This window comes from Giraffa tippelskirchi, chromosome 3 (assembly GCF_054371585.1).
Source record: "Giraffa tippelskirchi isolate mGirTip1 chromosome 3, T2T-mGirTip1v1.2.pri, whole genome shotgun sequence".
Taxonomy (NCBI): Eukaryota; Metazoa; Chordata; class Mammalia; order Artiodactyla; family Giraffidae; genus Giraffa; species Giraffa tippelskirchi.
This window is the reverse complement of record NC_137277.1, coordinates 35900426-35921709: the sequence shown is the minus strand read 5'-3', so window position 1 is coordinate 35921709 and position 21284 is coordinate 35900426. Positions and strand designations below refer to the sequence as shown.

Here is a 21284-nt window from a genome sequence, read left to right as displayed (position 1 = left end):
AAAAGGTCACCCAGGCCGAGAGCTGAGGAGCGACGATCAGGGACTCGAGCGCGCGCCCCGTGCACGCCGGCGCAGGCGGCCCCGTAGCGCAAAGGAGGGCGGGAAAGGAAGGGGCGGGGGAAGCTGGGGCGAATCTATAAAGGGCGTCATTCGGCCAGTTCTCTCCTCAGAAGCGCCGAGAGCGCGGCCGGGACGGTTGGAGAAGAAGGCGGCTCCCGGAAGGGGGAGAGACAAACTGCCGTAACCTCTGCCGTTCAGGAACCCGGTTACTTATTTATTCGTTTCCCTTTTTCTTCTTCTTCCCCCGAAACCTTTTCCTTTCCCTTCCTCTTTTTTTTCTTTTTGGGAGACGGAAAAATCTCCGGAAAGACGGAGGAGAGCTCCTTTCACCCCTTTTCGTTTCCCCGCCTCCTTCCCTCCCCCACCCTTCCCTCCTCCGGCTTTTTCCTCCCAACTCGGGGAGGTCCTTCCCGGCGGCCGCCCGGACGGGGTCTGAGCGCCTAGGTGGAGGCGGCGCAGGCTTTTTGTACTGAGGTTTGCGCCTGCGCAGCGCGCCTGCCTCCGCGATGCACGGGGGTGGCCCCCCCTCCGGGGACAGCGCATGCCCGCTGCGCACCATCAAGAGAGTGCAGTTCGGAGTCCTCAGTCCGGATGAACTGGTAAGCGGCTCTGCCCTCTCACTGCTCCTCCCTCCCGCGTCGCGGGCGGGGCTTGACGATAGCCGTGGAAACTTGGCACTTCTCCTGCCCAAGGAGACCGGATGGGTTAGTGGCGCCAAGGCAGTGCTGGGTCCAGCCTCGGCTAGCCAGAGTTAAATTTTCCTAGGGGGTCAGCAAGCTTAGCGCTGTGTCCGAGCTGGGGGCCTGGCAACAGGAGGAGCTGAAGGGTGAGCAGGAGGGAGAGATGGAGGGTGATTGGCTCCACACCGCAGTCAGCAACGTTAAATGAGATGACACGAATGCTAAGAGGCCTTTACAAGTTTGGATGAGAAATCGAGCCCCCCAATTTTTTTCCCTCCCCCTGCTACAAATATTAACTGAGTGCCTGCTACGCGATAGGCAGAACAGACGCTGGGGATACAGAACTGAAAAAGACGAGGATCCTACCTTCTACAATCTAGAGCACTTTCTTTGAGAAGGGGCAGGGAAGACAGACAATAAACACGAATAAATGAACAAGATAGTTCTGTTAAGGGCAAGTGCCTTGAATAAAGTGAAATGGTGTTATGCGATGGATAGTCAATGAGGTGAGGCTTCTTTAGATGGGGTGGTGTCAGGATCTGGAAAGGCTTGTCTGAGATGACATTACCCGAGTGATAAGAAGCAGCCTGTCTCCTAGGCCATAGGTTCTCGGACAAGAGCTTTTCAGGCAGAAGAAAGAGTAAATGCAAAGGGCCTGAGGGAGGGTGTGCCCTGGAAGCTGAAAAGTGACCAGGGTGGCTGGGGTTTAGTGGTGAGAAGGAGAGTATTATTAAACCATTACTGGAGACGCATGAGGTGGGGCAGGCCAGGTGGGATATTGTAAATCATGGTAAGGAATCCAGATTTCATTCTGTTTTCAATAGGAAGCCATTGGAGAATTAAAAGCAGGAGAGTGATATCAAATTTACATTTTAAAAAAATGACTACTTTGGTTGTTCTATGAAGAACTGACTGGGGAGGAGGACTAAGAGTGGAAGCAGGAGGGACCAGGGAGGAGGGTGGGCTATGGGTGAATCAAACTCCTTTGTGGAATGAACTGGAGGAAGCCAGTGAGCTGGAAAGAATGAATTGAATAGCTCTGTTTGTGGATGGAGACAATTTTGCTAGAGGCGGGGGCTCAGCTATAGGAAAGTTGTGTCAGGAATTAGAACTTCTGAACTCAGACCACACAGAATAAATTCCAGATGGAGTGAGGTTGATGTCTAAAAAGCAAAAGTATAAAGCACTCAGGAGAAGGCAGTGGCAACCCACTCCAGTACTCTTGCCTGGAAAATCCCATGGACGAGGAACCTGGTAGGCTGCAGTCCATGTGGTTGCACAAAGTCAGACACGATTGAAGCGACTTAGAAGCAGCAGCAGCATAAAGCACTCAAAAAGTATAGACAGCTTTTGGAGGTTGATACCAGGGGAAAAACCCTTAGTAGGAATGAGTGAATTATGGGTAGATTTTATTGAGTACCTGTTATATGATAGGCACCCAGCTAAGCATTTTATCTACAAAGAAGAGCAAGGCAAACTTCACTATATAAAAATAAGAGCCACTTCTGTTTGTCAGCGACACCATGAACAGCTGAAAAAAAGATGGGGAAACCATATTTGCAACGTGACAGACAAGGTTAGGTTTCTTAATGTATAAGGAACACTTAGAAATCAGGAAGGCGCAAATCTAGATAAGAGGATCAAGGATACGAATAGGCAGTGCGTAGAAGTACTACAAATGGCCAATAGAAATATTCAACTTACTAATGAAAATATGCAAATTAAACACAGACTCTCTTTTTCTTATCTGATTTTTCCCTGTTGACAGAAGCACTGGGAAATAGGCATGCTTACGCAATTTTTGGTAGGGATAGATTGGTGTATAACCTTGGAGGACAGTCTGACAGTATGGATTATTTAATATGTATATTATTTGGCCCAGTGCTGCACTTCTAAAAATTTATCTTTAAATAAAAGACTTATTAATGTTTCTCCTCAAGTATGCCCCTCCCCCGGTCTTGCCTGGTTCAGCAAGCAAGGGAGGGCTCCACAGTGCATCCAGTGGCTCCGGCCCTAAACCCAAAAGCCATCTTTTTGACTTCCCTTTCTCTCAGCCTCTGCTCAGTCTATCCGCCAGTCTGTTGGCTCTGCCTTTAAAAATGTGGTGGAATCCAGTCATTTATGACTGGCTCAGCCACCATGGTTCGCCCCACCATCATCTTTCCCATGGGATACCACGTTAGTCCCAGACTCTAGTTTTTTCTGTTAAGAGTTTGCAGAGCAGTTAGAGAGATCTTTTAATCGTATCTCTCCCCTGCATGGAATTCTCTTCAAAGGATCCAGACTCCTTACTCTGTTCTGTGAGGTCCTGTGCTTTCTGACCCCTGCTGACCTCTCTATCTCATTCCCAATCTCCTTTTTGCTCTTTTAACTTCCCTGACCTGCTGTTTGATCCAGAACTAGCAGCTCATTCCTGCCTCAGGGATTTTATTATTCACTGTTCCTGCTGCTTAGAAAAACATTGCTCAGACCTCTGCAGGTCTGTTCCTTTATGTCAGTATGTTTTCTGCTCAGATGTCGTATCATTAGCTGCTGTTTCCAACCACCCTATTTAAGTAGCATCTTTTTGCATTCTCTAACCCCCAGTCTTGACTTTATTTTACTTCATAGCCGGTCAGTACTTGAAAGAATTGATTTTTTTGTTTCTTACTTTCTGAATAGAATTTCATGTAGGACTTTGTTATTCACCTCTCTTCCTCCAGCATCTCAAATAGTGCCTGGCACATAATAGGCATGTAGTAAAAGTTACTCGAATAAATGGGTGAACAAATAGTTGGACAGGTACATAAAAATACACATAGAAGGATTTTTACTGCAACATTGTTTGTAAATGATAGTTTGAAATTATAAATCACGTAAGTATTTACTAATAGGAATTCTATTTAATAACACAGGGTTTATTATAATAGAATAAGACCTTCTTAATAGGTTAAGTCCCCTGACTCCCTGTTCTCAAACTCCTGAGGCACTGCAGCACTCACGGGGTGGGAGATTTTTAAATTTTCAGGAGAAGCACAGCTCATCTGCCTGATGCCCTGGGAACCACTCGATTGGGCAGCTTTCTTTTCAGCATTAGATGGCGCCAGATCCCTTTCGATGACGTCATATCTTTGTGAAGCTGGGGTTTTAGCAGTTGCTAAATACTGGGCAAGAATCAGTGTAGAACCAGAGATAAGAGTGGTGTTGTCCTGTCTGATTCTAAGATTTGAGAAGTGCGGTGCGCAACAGGTGTCATAGGTAATTGTGGTTATTCTGGATAAGTAAAAATGTTATTTTTATTTTAATACATTAAAATAATAGTTGTCTCAGTTTTTGTTTATTGTTTTTTCAAAGGGCTGTTAAGTTGCTCTCATGTAAATTGTTACTAGGTGGTTTGGATCCAGGTGTTTAACAAGTGGATCTCTTTTGGCTGTGAGAGGTAGTGAGTGAGGCAGTAAGGGCATTGTGAACCGCTAAAGTTTAGGAATCTGGAAAAAGGAGAAGGTTCCTCAACAGTATGCAGAATGAGGCTCCATTTATGGAAGAATGGGAATATATTTGCATTTTTTGAAAAGCATGGAAGGCTGTTAACAAAATTTCACACACATCATCTCTGGTGTGTAGGCTTTTGCAAGACTGATTTTGGTCTGCAAGGCTTACTGGCTTACCATTTATATCATGCTTCGTGTTAGAGGGAATAACAAAGTTCCACTTAGGCCTGGAGAAGCCTCTTGGGGCACAGATAGTATTAAAGGTAAAATATTTTCCAGACCTCTTGAGAGTAGTGTATGTGTTGAAATAGGGCTCTTAGGTTGACTGTAAGACACAACAGTCATCTTTGCTGTTTGAAGAAGGTTTTGGCTATTGCCAAGTGAGGGGAAGGAAGCAAGGAGGGTTGCTGCTGAGTCTTTATGCAAAGCTTGTACAGAGTCAGGGGAAGTGGGCTCCTGATTACATTTGAAGGCGTTGGCCGGGTTCATTAAAAGCAGTTGTCCACCATGGAAAGCATAACTCAATTTGTTTATACTCCAACTTATTCCAGGAAGAATTTAAATAACTCAGTGAGGGGTTTCCTATACATGCAGCAGGTATTCACTGAGCCCCTACCCTGTGCTGGTTACTTTACTAAACAAATGAAACATGATCCTTGCCCTCAAGGATTACAGTCCAGTGGGAGAGACAGATGTGTAAACAAGTAATTAACGTTGGGCTGAGAATTTGCTGGGGTATAGATAAGGGTAGGAAGAGTTGAGAATGGTCTATAAAGAGGTGACATTTGAACTGGGCCTTGAAAATAAGTTTGCTGGGAAGGAGAGCATGTGAAGAAAAGGAATTTTGAGAAATCTATTGTAGTTGGAGCAGAAGTGTTGAGCCCTTGGAAGTCAAACCTTTACCATGTGGGCAGTGTGAACCAATAGATGAAGGATTGAGGGCTGAAGTATTTTGTGTGTAATCCAAAATATAACTTAGGTAGAGGGGTTAGTCCAGAACATTCCAGGACAGCCCCTGGCCCACTCTCAATGCCTGGAAGCAGAGGGAGTCTTTAGAAGGTGGCTGGTTTGGTGAGCATGGACTTGGAGCAGAGGGACTTGAAAAGCCTTGAGTGTGATTTCCTTTAGGCCTGTCTCTAGTGACTTCTGGAAGCCAGATTCAGGCCTGCTCCTGCTTCGTTGTGTTTCATTCAAGGTAAGCAAACTCTTCTGTTGTGTTTCTCATGAGACACGATGCAACTGATGGGGTCTGGCTTCATGAATTTAGTCACCACAGGACCTGTCTCCCTGAGGTTTCATCAGGTCATCTGGATGAACACTGTAGATGTTTAGAACCTCTTAGCCCTGTATCCGGAGAAGGCAATGGCACCCCACTCCAGTACTCTTGCCTGGAGAATCCCATGGATGGAGGAGCCTGGTAGGCTGCAGTCCATGGGGTCGCTAAGAGTCAGACATGACTGAGCGACTTCACTTTCACTTTTCCCTTTCATGCACTGGAGAAGGAAATGGCAACCCACTCCAGTGTTCTTGCCTGGAGAATCCTAGGGACGGCGGAGCTTGGTGGGCTGCCGTCTATGGGGTCGCACAGAGTCGGACACGACTGAAGTGACTTAGCAGCCCTGTATCTGTAGACCACTACCCAGCAGTGGCTAATCAGATTTCATTATGAGAGGATCATTGGTTTGACTGTAACGGGACAACCTTTCTCTTTTCAAGTTCTTTGAGGGCACTTCCCTGCAGTGGAGGGTCCTAAGCAGTTTAGTTCAGTTTCACATGATCCAGGATAATAGAGGAATGCTACCTGCCGAAGAGATGCTTAGAATCTATGAGGAAGACAAACCCCAGTAGATAACTTCATTGTGTTATGAGATGTGCAGTGATGGAGGGGTGTGGAAGCATGGGAGGGGCACCAGTCTGCCTGGGGAGGCTGTGTAAAGGCTTTCTGGAAGAAGTAGTGCCTGAGCTGAGTCTTTTTATTTTTTTAATTATTACTTTTTGGTCTTTGTTGCAGTGCACGGGCCTAGTTGCCCGGCAGCATGTGGGATCTTAGTTCCCCAACCAGGGATTGAACCCGTGATCCCTGCATTGGAAGGTGAATTCTTAACCACTGGACTACCAGGAAAGTCCCTGTATCATATTTTAGCTTCCACATATAAGTGATATCATATGGTATTTGTCTTTCTGTGTTTGACTTACTTCACTTGATATGATTATCTTTAGGTCCACTCATGTTACTGCAGATGGTATCATTTCATTTTTTCATAACTTAGTAATATTCCATTATATATATGTACCACATCTTTTTTAACCATTTATCTGTTGATGAGCATTTAGGTTGTCTTGGCTGTTGTGAATCGTGCTCTGGGTGTCCTTGAGTTTAACTAATTGTTTCCACTGCAGTACTGTAGGATGATGAGCATATGTTTGGAACCAGAGAGAGCTGGATTTGACTTCTGCTGGCTCCTTGAGATTGAGGCCTTGGGCAGTCACTTTATATAGCCTCAGGTTTCTCATGTCAAAGAAAAAGGAATTCACTTACAGCAGGTTAGTGGTTAGGGTTAGCGAAACAAGGTACATTAGGTATGTTTAGTGCCTGGCATGAAGTTGACACATAAAATAGAAGCTTTTATTAAATTCTTCTGAGTTCTCTCTGGAAGTTTACTGGACCAAAGCTTAACTAATTTTAAAGTTTCTGGTTTTCAGTGTGTGAAAAGATGCCATGGGTTTCCTTGAACAGCTCAGAGCAGAAATCTCTTCTCCAACTTGTACCTATTTCTGAGCTCTGCCTTCTCTCCCTTTCCTCCACTGAATTGGTCCCATTGAGTCCTGGCTGTACCTTCTCCAGGATTCTCACCAAGGGCCAAAACCCTCAAGTCATCTCTTGAGGCTCCAGGGTTCACCCTGAAAATTTTCTGTGCTCCAAATAATTTTCACCAACCTTTTTTTCTAGCGCCCCCTTCTTCTGTCTTATCCTAAAATGTCTAAACATAGAAGGGATTCAGGCTGACCCAAGCCCTTGAGAAAGAGGAGGTTACAAGGATATAGACAAAGAGTGCCTAACTTTAGGAGGTAAGGTTAGAGTTGACAAGGCATGTCTTGGGGCAGCACACCTGGGCTGTCAAAGTGTAGGTGGCCATATGGGGTAGTTCCTGCCAGGGAGCCCAATTCTGGCCTTGATTTCAGCTTTGGGAAAGAAACAAGGCATTGATTTTTTTCCTTTTCTTCCCCCGCCTTGAAACAGCTTTATTTCTTTTGCGGTTAAATTCTATGGATGATAGTGGCCTAGAATTCAACCCAGAGGAATGAATAGTGTGTGTGGAGCCCAGAGCTGCCCACACACTAGTCTGCATGCCCTGTCTCACTCAGAAGGTGACTGGAATGAGCTTTTGACCTATAGTGTTTGACTTTGGCATTTTCAGAATCAAATATCACACACGCTGACCTCCCACTCCTCTCACTCCAAGCTAAACCTGCTTAGTTCTTTTGTAAGTAGTTTGGGGGTCCTTTGAGGCCTCAGTATAGAGCTCCCCAGCCATGAAGTCTGAAAACTAGGGATTCAGTTTAGTACTGGCCTTTTCTTTTCCACAGAAACGAATGTCTGTGACTGAGGGTGGCATCAAATACCCGGAGACGACCGAGGGAGGCCGCCCCAAGCTCGGGGGGCTGATGGATCCGAGGCAGGGGGTGATTGAGAGGACGGGCCGCTGCCAAACCTGTGCAGGTGAGCGCTGGGGGAGGGGGGCTGGCGTGGACCCTGGAGGAAGGGAGAGGCTTGACCTCACAGAGAACTGGGACTGAGGGTGGAAGCCCAGAGACCTGGTCTCTGAGGTGAGTGCTGGAAGGAACATGTCACGTGTGTTTTCCCACAGGAAATATGACAGAGTGTCCTGGCCACTTTGGCCACATTGAGCTGGCCAAACCTGTGTTCCATGTTGGCTTTCTGGTCAAGACAATGAAAGTTTTGCGCTGTGTCTGCTTCTTCTGCTCCAAGTTGCTTGTGGACTCTGTAAGTGGGAGACAGGCTCTGGCCTGGGGGAAGGGTTGCTGGGGGGGTGGTGAGGAGGCAGGGGAGCAGCCCCAACTGACCCCACTCTGTCTTCTCTGTTCCCAGAACAACCCAAAGATCAAGGACATTTTGGCTAAGTCCAAGGGGCAGCCCAAGAAGCGGCTCACACACGTCTATGACCTCTGCAAGGGCAAAAACATCTGCGAGGGCGGGGAGGAGATGGACAACAAGTTTGGTGTAGAGCAGCCTGAGGGGGATGAAGATTTGACCAAAGAAAAGGTAGCTGGGGCTGCCCAGACTGTTGGGAGCAGGTGAGGGGAAGAGTGGTCTTGGAGGGAGAAAGGGGAGAAGGCAGCAGAAGCGGCAGGACCTGAAGGTCACAGAAGAGTGAGGGGCTGGCCAACCCACCCTCTGGGCTCTCATGGCCTCTCTGTCCCATTGGTAGGGCCACGGTGGCTGTGGACGGTACCAGCCCCGGATCCGGCGCTCTGGCCTGGAGCTATACGCAGAATGGAAGCATGTCAATGAGGACTCTCAAGAGAAGAAGATCCTGTTGAGCCCCGAACGGGTGCACGAGATCTTCAAGCGCATCTCTGACGAGGAGTGCTTTGTTCTGGGCATGGAGCCACGCTACGCCCGGCCTGAGTGGATGATCGTCACTGTGCTGCCCGTGCCCCCGCTCTCCGTGCGGCCTGCTGTCGTGATGCAGGGCTCTGCCCGCAACCAGGTCAGCAGCTGTGGGACCCTACCTCATAGCTAGGCTGGGTATCTGGGCAAAGGTGGGGGTGGGGGGGGGTGGGGAAGGTGTGCGGGGTGCCAGACAGATCATCCTGGCCTGAAGACAGCTGCCACTTGCTGGCTGTATGACCTTTAGGGAGCCCCTTAAGGAGGTTAAAGCCCATCAAGGTGCTTCTAGATCTGTGAGCCGAGAGCCCAGAGCTGCCGCCCAGGGTGGTGGTGAAGGGGGCGGGGGTGAGAGACACTGTATGCTGGCACGTGCAGGGTGGCTGGATGGTGACAGTGCTGACTTCTGCCTTAGGATGACCTGACCCACAAACTGGCCGACATTGTCAAGATCAACAATCAGCTTCGGCGCAATGAGCAGAACGGCGCAGCTGCCCATGTCATCGCCGAGGATGTGAAGCTCCTCCAGTTCCACGTGGCCACCATGGTGGACAACGAGCTGCCTGGCTTGCCTCGCGTGAGTCAGCAGGGTCCCCGTGCCTGGAGCTTGCAAGAAAGGGGAGAGGGCCAGGGTGGGGGCCAGTGCTGACTGCTGGGGTGCCCCCCACCCTTTGTCTCTTCACAGGCCATGCAGAAGTCTGGGCGTCCCCTCAAGTCCCTGAAGCAGCGATTGAAGGGGAAGGAAGGCCGTGTGCGTGGGAACCTGATGGGCAAGCGGGTGGACTTCTCAGCCCGCACTGTCATCACCCCCGACCCCAACCTCTCCATTGACCAGGTCGGCGTGCCACGCTCCATTGCTGCCAACATGACCTTCGCGGAGATCGTCACCCCCTTCAACATTGACAGGTGTGCTCAGTTCAGAAGCCATGCCTGGAGGGGCCAGGAAGACGGGTGCTCTCTCAACTTCGAGAGAGCTTTGAAGTTGAGAAATTCAAGCACCACTTGTGGCTTTGGGGGAGGGGTAATGACAGGGCTTTTTGGAGAGTGATTTATTCGTTGCATGTCTCTTCCCTAGGCTTCAGGAACTAGTGCGCAGGGGGAACAGCCAGTACCCAGGAGCCAAGTACATCATTCGGGACAACGGTGATCGCATTGACCTGCGTTTCCACCCCAAGCCCAGTGACCTTCACCTGCAGACTGGCTACAAGGCACGTAACAGGCTGGGGGGCCGGCTGGAACAGACCAGCTGAGGCTATCCTGTTTATTAGAACCTGTGTCATTTTAAAAGACTCCTGCTGTTCTAGGCAAGCTTGTAGCTGCCAGCTGCTGGCATTTGGCAGTGAGGGTGGGGGTCACATAAACCCATGGGTAGCATGAGGGACACGTGGCAGGAAAGGGAGATTGGCAAGGATGGGGGGGTGCCTGGAACCAGAAGGTTTCATGGCCAGGGTACCTTGAGGTTTTCTCCCCCAGCTGACTTCTCTGAGGTTTGGGTACCATGTCTTTGTTTTCTCTGATAACCTGGAATCTAGCCTAGGACCTGGCCCAAAGCAGGTGGTTAATAAGCATTTTAAGTGAAATGGCATTACAGCATCGCCTGTCTCAAGTATCTAAGGTCCACTATGACTTCACTCTTAGCACCCCTCCTTGACTGAGGTTTCTCCCGCCTCTCACCTCCCCAGGTGGAACGGCACATGTGTGATGGGGACATTGTTATCTTCAACCGGCAGCCAACTTTGCACAAAATGTCCATGATGGGTCATCGGGTTCGCATCCTGCCCTGGTCCACTTTTCGCTTGAATCTTAGGTCCGTCTGCCTGCTGAGTGAGGTGGTGGGGCTGGGCTGCTCCCTGGGTTTCACTAGAGCATCTCCCCAACTCACCCTCCTCTTTCACTGCAGTGTGACAACTCCATACAACGCCGACTTCGACGGGGATGAGATGAACTTGCACCTGCCCCAGTCCCTGGAGACACGGGCTGAGATCCAGGAGCTGGCCATGGTACCGCGCATGATTGTCACCCCCCAGAGCAATCGTCCGGTCATGGGCATCGTGCAGGACACGTTGACTGCAGTGCGCAAGTTCACCAAGAGGGATGTCTTCCTGGAGCGGGTGTGTGATCTGGGACCGGTGGAGGTGGGGAGAACCTGACCTGGGTGGGCAGGGCCCAGCACAGCAATGACAGGGCGGGGGCAGTGACTTGTGCTGATTTGCTGTGCACTGACGTGTATGTGAGACAGGTGAAGGGAACGGGCTTAGCAAAGATCAAGGCCAAAAACAGTGCATGGCCTTAGCTCCATGTTTAATTCCTTAAAATGTCATGTAATTTCAGATATCCTCTGGAAAGTAAAGGCAAAGAGAGAAATAAGACTTTGTTAAAATTCTATTTCTTTTTCCTTTGTCTTTATTTTCAAATTGTTAAAAGTAATTTGTAGTTACTGTTTAAAGAAAAAAATGACTAAAATCTTGAACTATAGCAGTGAATTTTTTCAGTGAAAGTTTGGCAGACACTTCCTTTGCCATTTTTTTGCCTCCAAAATCTGGCTTTCCACCTTGGGCAGGGAGGCCTCCCCTGACATTCACAAACAGGGACTCCTGCAGTTCTGACTTCCTGTCTCTCTTACTCTTTTCCTCTCAGGGGGAAGTGATGAACCTCCTGATGTTCCTGTCCACGTGGGATGGGAAGGTCCCACAGCCAGCCATCCTGAAGCCCCGGCCCCTGTGGACAGGGAAGCAGATCTTCTCCCTCATCATACCCGGCCACATCAACTGTATCCGCACCCATAGCACCCACCCTGATGATGAGGACAGCGGCCCTTACAAGCACATCTCTCCCGGGGACACTAAGGTGGGGCCTGGCTTCTTGACGCAACAGGGAGGGCTTCAGACCCGGGAGCACCAGCAGGGGCCGTGAACGGTGCTCTCTCTCTACAGGTGGTGGTGGAGAATGGCGAGCTGATCATGGGCATCCTGTGTAAGAAGTCTTTGGGCACGTCAGCCGGCTCCCTGGTCCACATCTCTTACCTTGAGATGGGTCATGATATCACTCGCCTCTTCTACTCCAACATTCAGACTGTCATCAACAACTGGCTGCTTATTGAGGGTAAGTCTAGGGCTCCACCAAGTTTTGTCTACAAATCGTGTCCCTCTCACTGCTGACTGCTCTTCTCCCCTCCCCTTCTCTTCCCTCCTTGGGTTTGGTTCCCTCCATCTATGCTCTTGGCTGTGAGTCTGTCTCGTGTTTCTTGGGGGCCAAAGAAGGTGTTGCTGATGCTTCTCCTCATTTCCAGGTCATACCATTGGCATTGGGGACTCTATCGCTGATTCTAAGACTTACCAAGACATTCAGAACACGATTAAGAAGGCCAAGCAGGATGTAATAGAGGTGAGAGGGGAGGCTGGGCAGAGACTGGACCAGAGTCTCCCAGTGGCTTTGAACTGAGGAGGAGTGAAGGGGACATGGGGCCGGGAGGGACAGAGACGAGCAGAAGTCGATGTCTCCCTGAGAGTTCCGCCTCCTTCTTTGCACCAGGTCATCGAGAAGGCACATAACAACGAGCTGGAGCCCACGCCAGGGAACACCCTACGGCAGACATTTGAGAACCAGGTGAACCGCATTCTCAATGATGCCCGAGACAAGACCGGCTCCTCTGCCCAGAAATCACTGTCTGAATACAACAACTTTAAGTCTATGGTCGTGTCTGGGGCCAAAGGTTCCAAGATCAACATCTCCCAGGTGGGGAGCCTTTTTTTCCCAGCAGAGGGTCCTTTGGAGGTGGGAGGAGGAATGGAAGGGTGTGCTGCTAGGGGGGACGCACTGAGAAACTTGAGGGAGGGGATGCAGCCCAGCTTTTGTGTTCCCCAGGTCATTGCTGTCGTCGGGCAGCAGAATGTGGAGGGCAAGCGGATCCCATTTGGATTCAAGCACCGGACCCTGCCTCACTTCATCAAAGATGACTATGGGCCTGAGAGCCGAGGCTTTGTGGAGAACTCCTACCTGGCCGGCCTCACGCCCACTGAGTTCTTCTTCCATGCCATGGGGGGTCGTGAGGGGCTGATCGACACAGCTGTCAAGACTGCTGAGACTGGTGAGGCCCCAGCCACCAGCCAGTCCCAGGGAGGAGCCCAGGCAGAGAAAGCCTTGGGGGTTTGAGTGGGGTTCTCAGACTGAAGTCTTTAGTCTCCAGGGAAGTCATTTTGGCCTCTGTGGAAAGAGCAGAGACTGAAGGTCAAGAGTTAGGCAGACAGCCTTGTTCTGGCTGTGCTGTGGCATTCCATGTCATGGGGATGGAGCCTGAGGCTCTGCTCCTGACCAGTCACGTGGGGATGGTTCCTTGGGGTCTCGACTGGGCCCTGGTTCCATCTGCTGGTGGGCATGGCTTTCCCTGGGAGGCTTTGGGGCTGAGGGGTCACCAGCTGGCTCCCCTGAAGACCAGAGTGGCCAGTAGCACTCTTCCTAAGGTAGAGAGGCTCCTGTTCTTGCTCCAGGCCCCTCAGTTGACTCTCTGCTCCTAGGATACATCCAGCGGCGGCTGATAAAGTCCATGGAGTCGGTGATGGTGAAGTATGACGCCACCGTGCGCAACTCCATCAATCAGGTGGTGCAGCTGCGCTATGGCGAGGATGGCCTGGCAGGCGAGAGTGTCGAGTTCCAGAACCTGGCCACCCTCAAGCCTTCCAACAAGGCTTTTGAGAAGAAGTGAGGAGGCGGCTGGCGGGTGGTTCTTGCCCCTGGGGCTCAGGGCCAGGGTTGTAGGAGTCCCCGTTCTCCCCCCAACCCCCACAAGGTGAGCTCACCTGGACCGTATCTTGCAGTGAACCTTAACCTTATCATGCTCCTTCTCCACCTCTGTGGCAGCAGCCACGTGATGGGAGAGGGTAGACAGAGAGCTGAGACCCCATGCCCCTTTTGTCCCTGGTGTTGGTACAGAGCAAGCTCAGAGGGCCGACACAAGCTCAGGGCTGCTAGACGGCCTTGGCTCTGGAACTTGTTTCCCCTCCCAAGATTCTTCACAGCCCATCCCTATGGGCCTCACACCTCAGGACTCACACCCTGTTCTGGCTGGGATCTGCACCTTGACTCCACTCCTGCCACCTGCAGGTTCCGCTTTGATTACACCAATGAGAGGGCCCTGCGGCGCACCCTGCAGGAGGACCTGGTGAAGGATGTGCTGAGCAATGCACACATTCAGAATGAGCTAGAACGAGAATTTGAGCGGATGCGTGAGGACCGGGAGGTGCTCAGAGTCATCTTCCCAACTGGTGACAGCAAGGTGCGTGTGGGCACGCAGGGCTGGGTTGGAGAGGGGCTGGCCCTGCACAGCTGGCCCTGACTCGGGGTCCTGCCTCCCTGCCCTCCTGCCCTAGGTTGTCCTCCCCTGCAACCTGCTGCGCATGATCTGGAACGCTCAGAAGATCTTCCACATCAACCCTCGCCTTCCGTCTGACCTGCACCCCATCAAGGTGGTAGAGGGTGAGTAGTTGCCGTGGAGCCGCCAGGCCAGGCTCTGCTGGCAAGTCCCCGTTTACAAGCTCTTTATCTCTTGCTTGGCCCCCAGGAGTCAAGGAGTTGAGCAAGAAGCTGGTGATTGTGAATGGGGACGACCCCCTGAGCCGGCAGGCCCAGGAGAATGCCACCTTGCTCTTTAACATCCACCTGCGGTCCACGCTGTGTTCCCGCCGCATGGCCGAGGAGTTCCGGCTCAGTGGAGAGGCTTTCGACTGGCTGCTTGGAGAGATCGAGTCCAAGTTCAACCAAGCCATTGTGAGTCCTGTACTCACCCTAGCCTTGATTCTCTCTTTTGACCTATTGACTTCTCTGGGCTCTGAGAACCTCCCACCTCTGCCCACAGCTGCCTGATAGAGTTCTCCTTCATTGAGACACTGCTGTGAACCAGGTCCTGTGTTGGGGGCTTTATTCCTGTATTCTTCAGGAGTCTTAAGATGACTCTCATAGAGGAGGGGTTGTTAGTGTTCCATGTTGCAGAGATAGCTGCTGAGCCTTGGAGAGGTAAATCCATAAAAGATGCTCAACATGATCAGCCATCAGGGAAATGCAACTCAGAACCACAGTGAGATTCCTTTTCGTGTCCGCAGGATGACTAAAAGAAAAAGTAAACGTGTTGGTGAGGGTGGTGGAGAAATTGGAGCTCTCGTACACTGGTGGAGGGGATGTTGCAACTGCTTTGGAAAACAGTCTGGCAGTTTCTCTAGAGTTTAAACATAGAGTTACCATCTGACCCAGCAATTTCATTCCAAGAAGCATACCCAAGAGAGTTGGAAGCATGTGTCCACACAAAAACCTGCTGCAGGTTTTTATGAATAAACTGTTCACAGCAGTTTATTCATAATAGCCAAGCAAGGGAAGCAACCTAAATGTACATCCGTTGATGAAGGATAAACAAGATAAGGGAATATTATTTGTGATACAGTAATGAGTTGTCAAGCCATAAAAAGACAGTGATCAATCTTAAATAATAGTATTATTAAGCAAAAAAGCCTGTTTGAAAAGTCTACATACTATATAATTCCAATTAAAAGATTATCATTTATGGTGTGTGATTAAAAGACTGTTATCAGGTGAATATTTACCTCATAATCAGCATGCATTGCTTCTAGAAATGAAGGTTTTAGATGGCATAGTCCTTTTCCTGGGTGTGCACCGCATTGGGCTCTCAATGGCGTGTGTAAATTGAAATGCTGTTTGAGGAAGGGGATGATCAAATAGACTCTGATCTTTAAGTCTCTTCCTTTTCCAAATGCTTCTGTCCAGCCCTGACAGCACCTCACTCTTGTTCACCGGGGGTGTGGGTAGGCAGGCGGATTTGCTCTTCTGAGAGCAGCTCTTCTTACTCCCCATCATCCCCAGGCCCATCCAGGGGAAATGGTGGGAGCTCTGGCTGCACAGTCCCTCGGAGAACCTGCCACCCAGATGACCTTGAACACCTTCCACTATGCTGGTGTGTCCGCCAAGAACGTGACTCTGGGTGTGCCCCGACTTAAGGAGCTCATCAACATTTCCAAGAAGCCAAAGACCCCCTCACTTACCGTCTTCCTACTGGGCCAGTCTGCTCGAGATGCGGAGAGAGCCAAGGTGGGACTTGAGTAATGGGTTTCTGGGTGGGAGGAGGAGGGGACCCCTTCCTTTCAGTGAGTGTTTGGAATTCCCTTTCCAGAGGGATTTGAAGAGGCCTTTGGAGCCACCTGAATGTCAAGAATCCCTCTTTCCTCCAGGATATTCTGTGCCGCTTGGAACACACAACATTGAGGAAGGTGACCGCCAACACGGCCATCTACTATGACCCCAACCCTCAGAGCACAGTGGTGGCTGAGGATCAGGAGTGGGTGAATGTCTACTATGAGATGCCTGACTTTGATGTGGCCCGAATCTCCCCCTGGCTTTTGCGGGTGGAGCTAGACCGGAAGCACATGACTGACCGGAAGCTGACCATGGAGCAGATTGCTGAAAAGATCAATGCTGGTGAGGCCAGGAGGTCCTGTCCAGGCTCCCCTTGCTCCTCATCCTGTCCCTGTGCTCTCATCCCAGGCATGCCGCCCATACCCACCAACTTCCAGGCACTGGTTCTACTTCCCCAGGGCATCTCTTTTCCAGGTCCCTTCTGCACTGCCTTTTCCTTCTCATTCTTTCCCCACCCTCTTTCTAGAAGGGTTCTGTGAAGAGGGGGAAGCCAAAAGAGAGCCCACTGGGGAGAACTGTGGACACACTGCAAGTGGGAATAGCGCTGCAGCTGCCATCTTCCTCACTCATTTCTTCTCAGGTTTCGGTGACGACTTGAATTGCATCTTTAATGATGATAACGCAGAGAAGCTGGTGCTCCGGATCCGCATTATGAACAGTGATGAAAACAAGATGCAAGAGGTAAAGGGGACCCAGGCAGAAATTTTGTGTCAGACACAGAAAACGGTTAAATCTGGTACCTGACCATGGAAATTAAAATGAAGGCAGCATTGAGTGCCAGTCACACCATCTGAAGTGGAGATGGAGGGTGGCTAACAATGATTTTCAAAAGTTTTAGCAGCAAAAAATCTATTAAATGTGAAATAGTGCCACATGGATAAACAGATGGTGTTGATGTAGGGGCGTCCCCATAGCCCCGTCACCTGGTTTTCTCCTCCCTGAGGGCAGGTCAGACAGTAGGAACTGCTGCATCCTTGGGAAGGTGGGGTAACAATGCCTATAATGAGACCCAGGAAAATGCTTGACCAGTGACTTCACTCCTGGGCATGGCTCCTAAAAAATTGTTCGGCAGATGTGGATGCCTGGCACTTTTAATAATAAAAGCTCAGAGCTTCATATGAACTGGCAGAGAGTGGATAACATGTGGACGCGTCTTGAGCGAGGACAATACACCTCTGTTAAATGGGGTCATGCATCAAGGCATTAGCGGTGGGTGGTGGATGTGCAACAAGAACCAGGACGAGAGTGGAGGCTTCATGTGCTTGGTTCTCGTCCTTGGCGTGCACAGAGAGTGGGAACAGTATTAGGCTGGTGGGGTCTGGCTGTCTTCTCTGAGGTTTCTTTAAATACCATCCTAAAAACATGTTAGAAAGTAACCTTATTGGAAGGAAGAAGGTAAGTCTGGGCCAGGCCCAGCTATGTAGCTCAGGCTGTGGTCCGGGATGAGGCCAGGGGGAGCCGGAGGATTCTCAGAGGCCTGACTCGTTTCTGCCGCAGGAGGAAGAGGTGGTGGACAAGATGGATGATGACGTCTTCCTGCGCTGCATTGAGTCCAACATGCTGACGGACATGACCCTGCAGGGCATAGAGCAGATCAGCAAGGTCAGCCGGCCATTCCCACTGCCCGTCCACCCCTGCTTCCCTCCTCCCACTGCCACCCACCCACCCAGCGTGAGCTTGCTCTGTCCCTTGCCAGGTGTACATGCACTTGCCACAGACTGACAACAAGAAGAAGATCATCATCACAGAGGACGGGGAGTTCAAGGCCCTGCAGGAGTGGATCCTGGAGACGGACGGCGTGAGCCTGATGCGCGTGCTGAGTGAGAAGGATGTGGATCCTGTGCGCACCACATCCAACGACATCGTGGAGATCTTCACGGTGAGCCCCTGCGAGCCAGTGCCCCGCCATCTTCTGGACCCCCTGGGTCTCGGGTAGTGGTTGTGGTCCATGCTCTCCTTTCAGGGCATTTCTGTGATCTGTTTGTTTCATGCCTGAATGCACTTTTGCATTTGGGTTTCATGGACTCCTGACTGTGGATCTGGGTGCTGGTAGCCGTGTGAGGAGAGCAGAGTTACCAGGTCTTGACCCTTCCCCTGCATTCGCACATCAGGTGCTAGGCATTGAGGCCGTACGGAAGGCCCTGGAGCGGGAGCTCTACCACGTCATCTCCTTCGATGGCTCCTATGTCAATTACCGGCACTTGGCTCTCCTGTGTGACACCATGACCTGTCGTGGCCACTTGATGGCCATCACTCGACATGGAGTCAACCGCCAGGACACTGGACCTCTCATGAAGTGCTCCTTTGAGGAAACGGTACGGGAGACGTTCTGAGTAGGTGGGGAGGACGGCTGGCTGTGGGAGGAGGGGCTCCTTGGCTGAGTGATGGGCCTTGGTGTGGTTTCTCCTCTGTTGGGTGGGACGTGGGGGGTGGGGTGTGACAGCGTGCCGCCTCTTCTGAGGTTTAGGTGGACGTGCTCATGGAAGCAGCTGCGCACGGAGAGAGTGACCCCATGAAGGGGGTGTCTGAGAACATCATGCTGGGCCAGCTAGCTCCGGCTGGCACTGGCTGTTTTGACCTCCTGCTCGATGCGGAGAAGTGCAAGTATGGCATGGAGATCCCCACCAATATCCCCGGCCTGGGGGCTGCTGGACGTGAGTATGAGGATCTGCGAGGTGGAGGTGGGAGCGGGGAGGCCTTGGGTGGGAGGACAGCCAGGCCCTGGGTGTTCTTCTTCATGAGTCACCACGTGCCTCTTTGCAGCCACCGGGATGTTCTTTGGCTCGGCCCCCAGTCCCATGGGAGGAATTTCTCCAGCCATGACACCCTGGAACCAGGGTGCAACCCCAGCCTACGGCGCCTGGTCCCCCAGTGTTGGTGAGTGGCCACCTAGGAAGACAGCCCCCCTCCGGGTGGTTCAGAGGGTGGGTGGGCTGGGCTTGTGAGGGGTTCCCATGTGGGGGTGCTGGGGGCCCTGGAGATCTGGGAAGGTGTGGGGCTCTAGCTCTGGTTTTAACAAATGTCTCTCTCTGCAGGGAGTGGGATGACCCCAGGAGCAGCAGGCTTCTCTCCCAGTGCTGCCTCAGACGCCAGCGGGTTCAGCCCTGGCTACTCCCCGGCCTGGTCTCCTACACCAGGCTCCCCGGGCTCCCCAGGCCCCTCAAGCCCATATATCCCCTCACCAGGTGAGTGGTCCTTATCTGTCAAGGCCAAGTTCATTTTCTCCTTGGTTTTGCCTTCTGGATGAATCTTTCATCACTTAACGCCTCTCTACTTCTCTCCCACAGGGGGTGCCATGTCTCCCAGCTACTCCCCGACATCGCCTGCCTATGAGCCCCGCTCCCCTGGAGGCTACACACCCCAGAGTCCCTCTTACTCCCCCACTTCCCCCTCCTACTCCCCTACTTCCCCATCCTACTCTCCAACCAGCCCCAACTACAGCCCCACGTCACCCAGCTACTCCCCGACCTCTCCCAGCTACTCACCCACTTCTCCCAGCTATTCACCCACCTCACCCAGCTACTCGCCCACTTCCCCAAGCTACTCTCCCACATCACCTAGCTACTCACCCACATCACCCAGCTACTCACCCACCTCTCCCAGCTACTCGCCCACATCACCCAGCTACTCGCCCACCTCTCCCAGCTACTCGCCCACATCACCCAGCTACTCACCCACTTCACCCAGCTACTCACCGACATCTCCAAGCTATTCACCAACATCACCAAGCTACTCTCCAACTTCTCCAAGTTACTCGCCCACCAGTCCTAACTATTCTCCGACCAGTCCCAATTACACCCCGACGTCACCCAGCTATAGCCCGACATCACCCAGCTACTCACCTACTAGTCCCAACTACACACCAACAAGCCCCAACTACAGCCCAACCTCTCCAAGCTACTCTCCGACTTCACCCAGCTACTCCCCAACCTCGCCAAGCTACTCTCCTTCAAGCCCACGATACACACCACAGTCTCCCACCTACACCCCAAGCTCACCCAGCTACAGCCCCAGCTCACCCAGCTACAGCCCGACTTCACCAAAGTACACCCCAACTAGTCCTTCCTATAGCCCCAGCTCACCAGAGTACACCCCCACCTCTCCCAAGTACTCACCTACCAGCCCAAAATATTCACCCACCTCCCCCAAATACTCACCTACCAGCCCTACCTACTCACCCACCACCCCAAAATACTCACCCACATCGCCTACTTACTCACCAACCTCTCCTGTCTACACCCCAACCTCCCCCAAGTATTCACCCACTAGCCCCACCTACTCACCCACCTCCCCCAAGTACTCGCCCACTAGCCCCACCTACTCCCCCACCTCCCCAAAAGGCTCTACTTACTCACCCACCTCCCCCGGCTACTCGCCTACCAGCCCCACCTATAGTCTCACCAGTCCAGCCATCAGCCCGGATGACAGTGATGAGGAGAACTGAGGGTGAGCTGTGCGCAGCGGCAGCTGGCTAGGTGGAGGGTGGCCTTGAGGTACCCTGCCCCTCTGCTCCCCTGTGGGGTACAGCCCCAGTCTGGTTCCCTTGTACATAGCTCCTTGTGACAGGCCCCTGTTGAGGTTCCAGACCCATTTCTGCTGGGGCTTTTGTTTTGTTCTCTACTTGCGCTATCTCAGTACCCACTCACCCTCTTTGCTGGTCTCCCTCCTGCCCCACTACCCCAGGCCTGTCCCCAAATCAAACATCCTTCTCTCTGTGGCTTGATTGGGGATAAAGGGTATTTTAACTTCTTAGGGGTAGTTCCAGCTCTGGGTCGTCACATCTGATCCTCGGGAAGAACAAAACGAAAGCTACCTTTTGTCTGTTATTTTATTTTTTGAACTTTAAATAAAGTTTACTAATTTTGACCAAAATTGTGTCTGTTGAGTAGTTTAGTAGGAGGCAAGAACACCCAGGCGTGACTCCCCGCCTGGGCTGCTGTTCCATTTCCAGTGTTGAGGCTGATTCCTGCTAACGGGCAGGGGCGGAAAAAAAACACAGACGGTACATTCTTTCACCAAACAAACTGTGTGCCAGGCACTGCTCTGTCTTGACTTTGGGGTCAAACAAATAGGTCTCGTCCTGCTTTAAAACAGTATTGACATAACATCTTTTTCAGCAGTTCTACTGATTGTCATATTATATGGGCTTCCCTGGTAGCTCAGTGGTAAAGAATCTGCCTGCCAATGCAGGAGACAAGGGTTCAACCCTGGGTCAGGAAGATACCCAGAAGGATATGGCAACCTACC

At 51.4% G+C, this 21284-nt stretch overlaps 1 protein-coding gene across 4 annotated transcripts; it reads left to right on the top strand.

Moving 5' to 3' along the window:
• Window positions 1-12: 12 nt before the first annotated feature.
• On the top strand, window positions 13-20909 carry POLR2A (RNA polymerase II subunit A). Of its 4 annotated transcripts, XM_081578650.1 has the most exons (31): window positions 169-659; window positions 6611-6754; window positions 7799-7931; window positions 8080-8216; window positions 8322-8495; window positions 8662-8943; window positions 9256-9417; window positions 9526-9746; window positions 9916-10048; window positions 10523-10647; window positions 10741-10951; window positions 11478-11687; window positions 11774-11942; window positions 12130-12224; window positions 12372-12575; window positions 12705-12927; window positions 13355-13538; window positions 13941-14112; window positions 14207-14312; window positions 14398-14603; window positions 15708-15932; window positions 16073-16319; window positions 16618-16718; window positions 17535-17639; window positions 17734-17916; window positions 18149-18352; window positions 18505-18691; window positions 18801-18914; window positions 19073-19222; window positions 19325-20483; window positions 20791-20909. In XM_081578650.1, exons 3-30 carry the CDS (start codon window positions 7805-7807, stop codon window positions 20479-20481), a joined length of 5814 nt encoding a protein of 1937 aa, XP_081434776.1. In that variant the 5' UTR covers window positions 169-659; window positions 6611-6754; window positions 7799-7804; the 3' UTR covers window positions 20482-20483; window positions 20791-20909. The 4 variants fall into 4 exon arrangements, with proteins under 4 accessions (XP_081434774.1, XP_081434773.1, XP_081434776.1 ...); XM_081578648.1 differs by lacking the exon at window positions 6611-6754 and having other exon boundaries at window positions 13-659; XM_081578649.1 differs by having other exon boundaries at window positions 19325-20909.
• Window positions 20910-21284: the final 375 nt, after the last annotated feature.

What these genes read in the sequence shown, in the direction of transcription:
- POLR2A (XM_081578648.1), top strand. Translation starts at nt 567, where the DNA reads ATGCACGGGGGTGGCCCCCCCTCCGGGGACAGCGCATGCCCGCTGCGC. An exon ending in AAGATTTGACCAAAGAAAAG is followed by an intron (nt 8,496 to 8,661) that starts GTAGCTGGGGCT and finishes TCCCATTGGTAG; the next exon opens with GGCCACGGTGGCTGTGGACG. An exon ending in AGCTGCCTGGCTTGCCTCGC is followed by an intron (nt 9,418 to 9,525) that starts GTGAGTCAGCAG and finishes GTCTCTTCACAG; the next exon opens with GCCATGCAGAAGTCTGGGCG.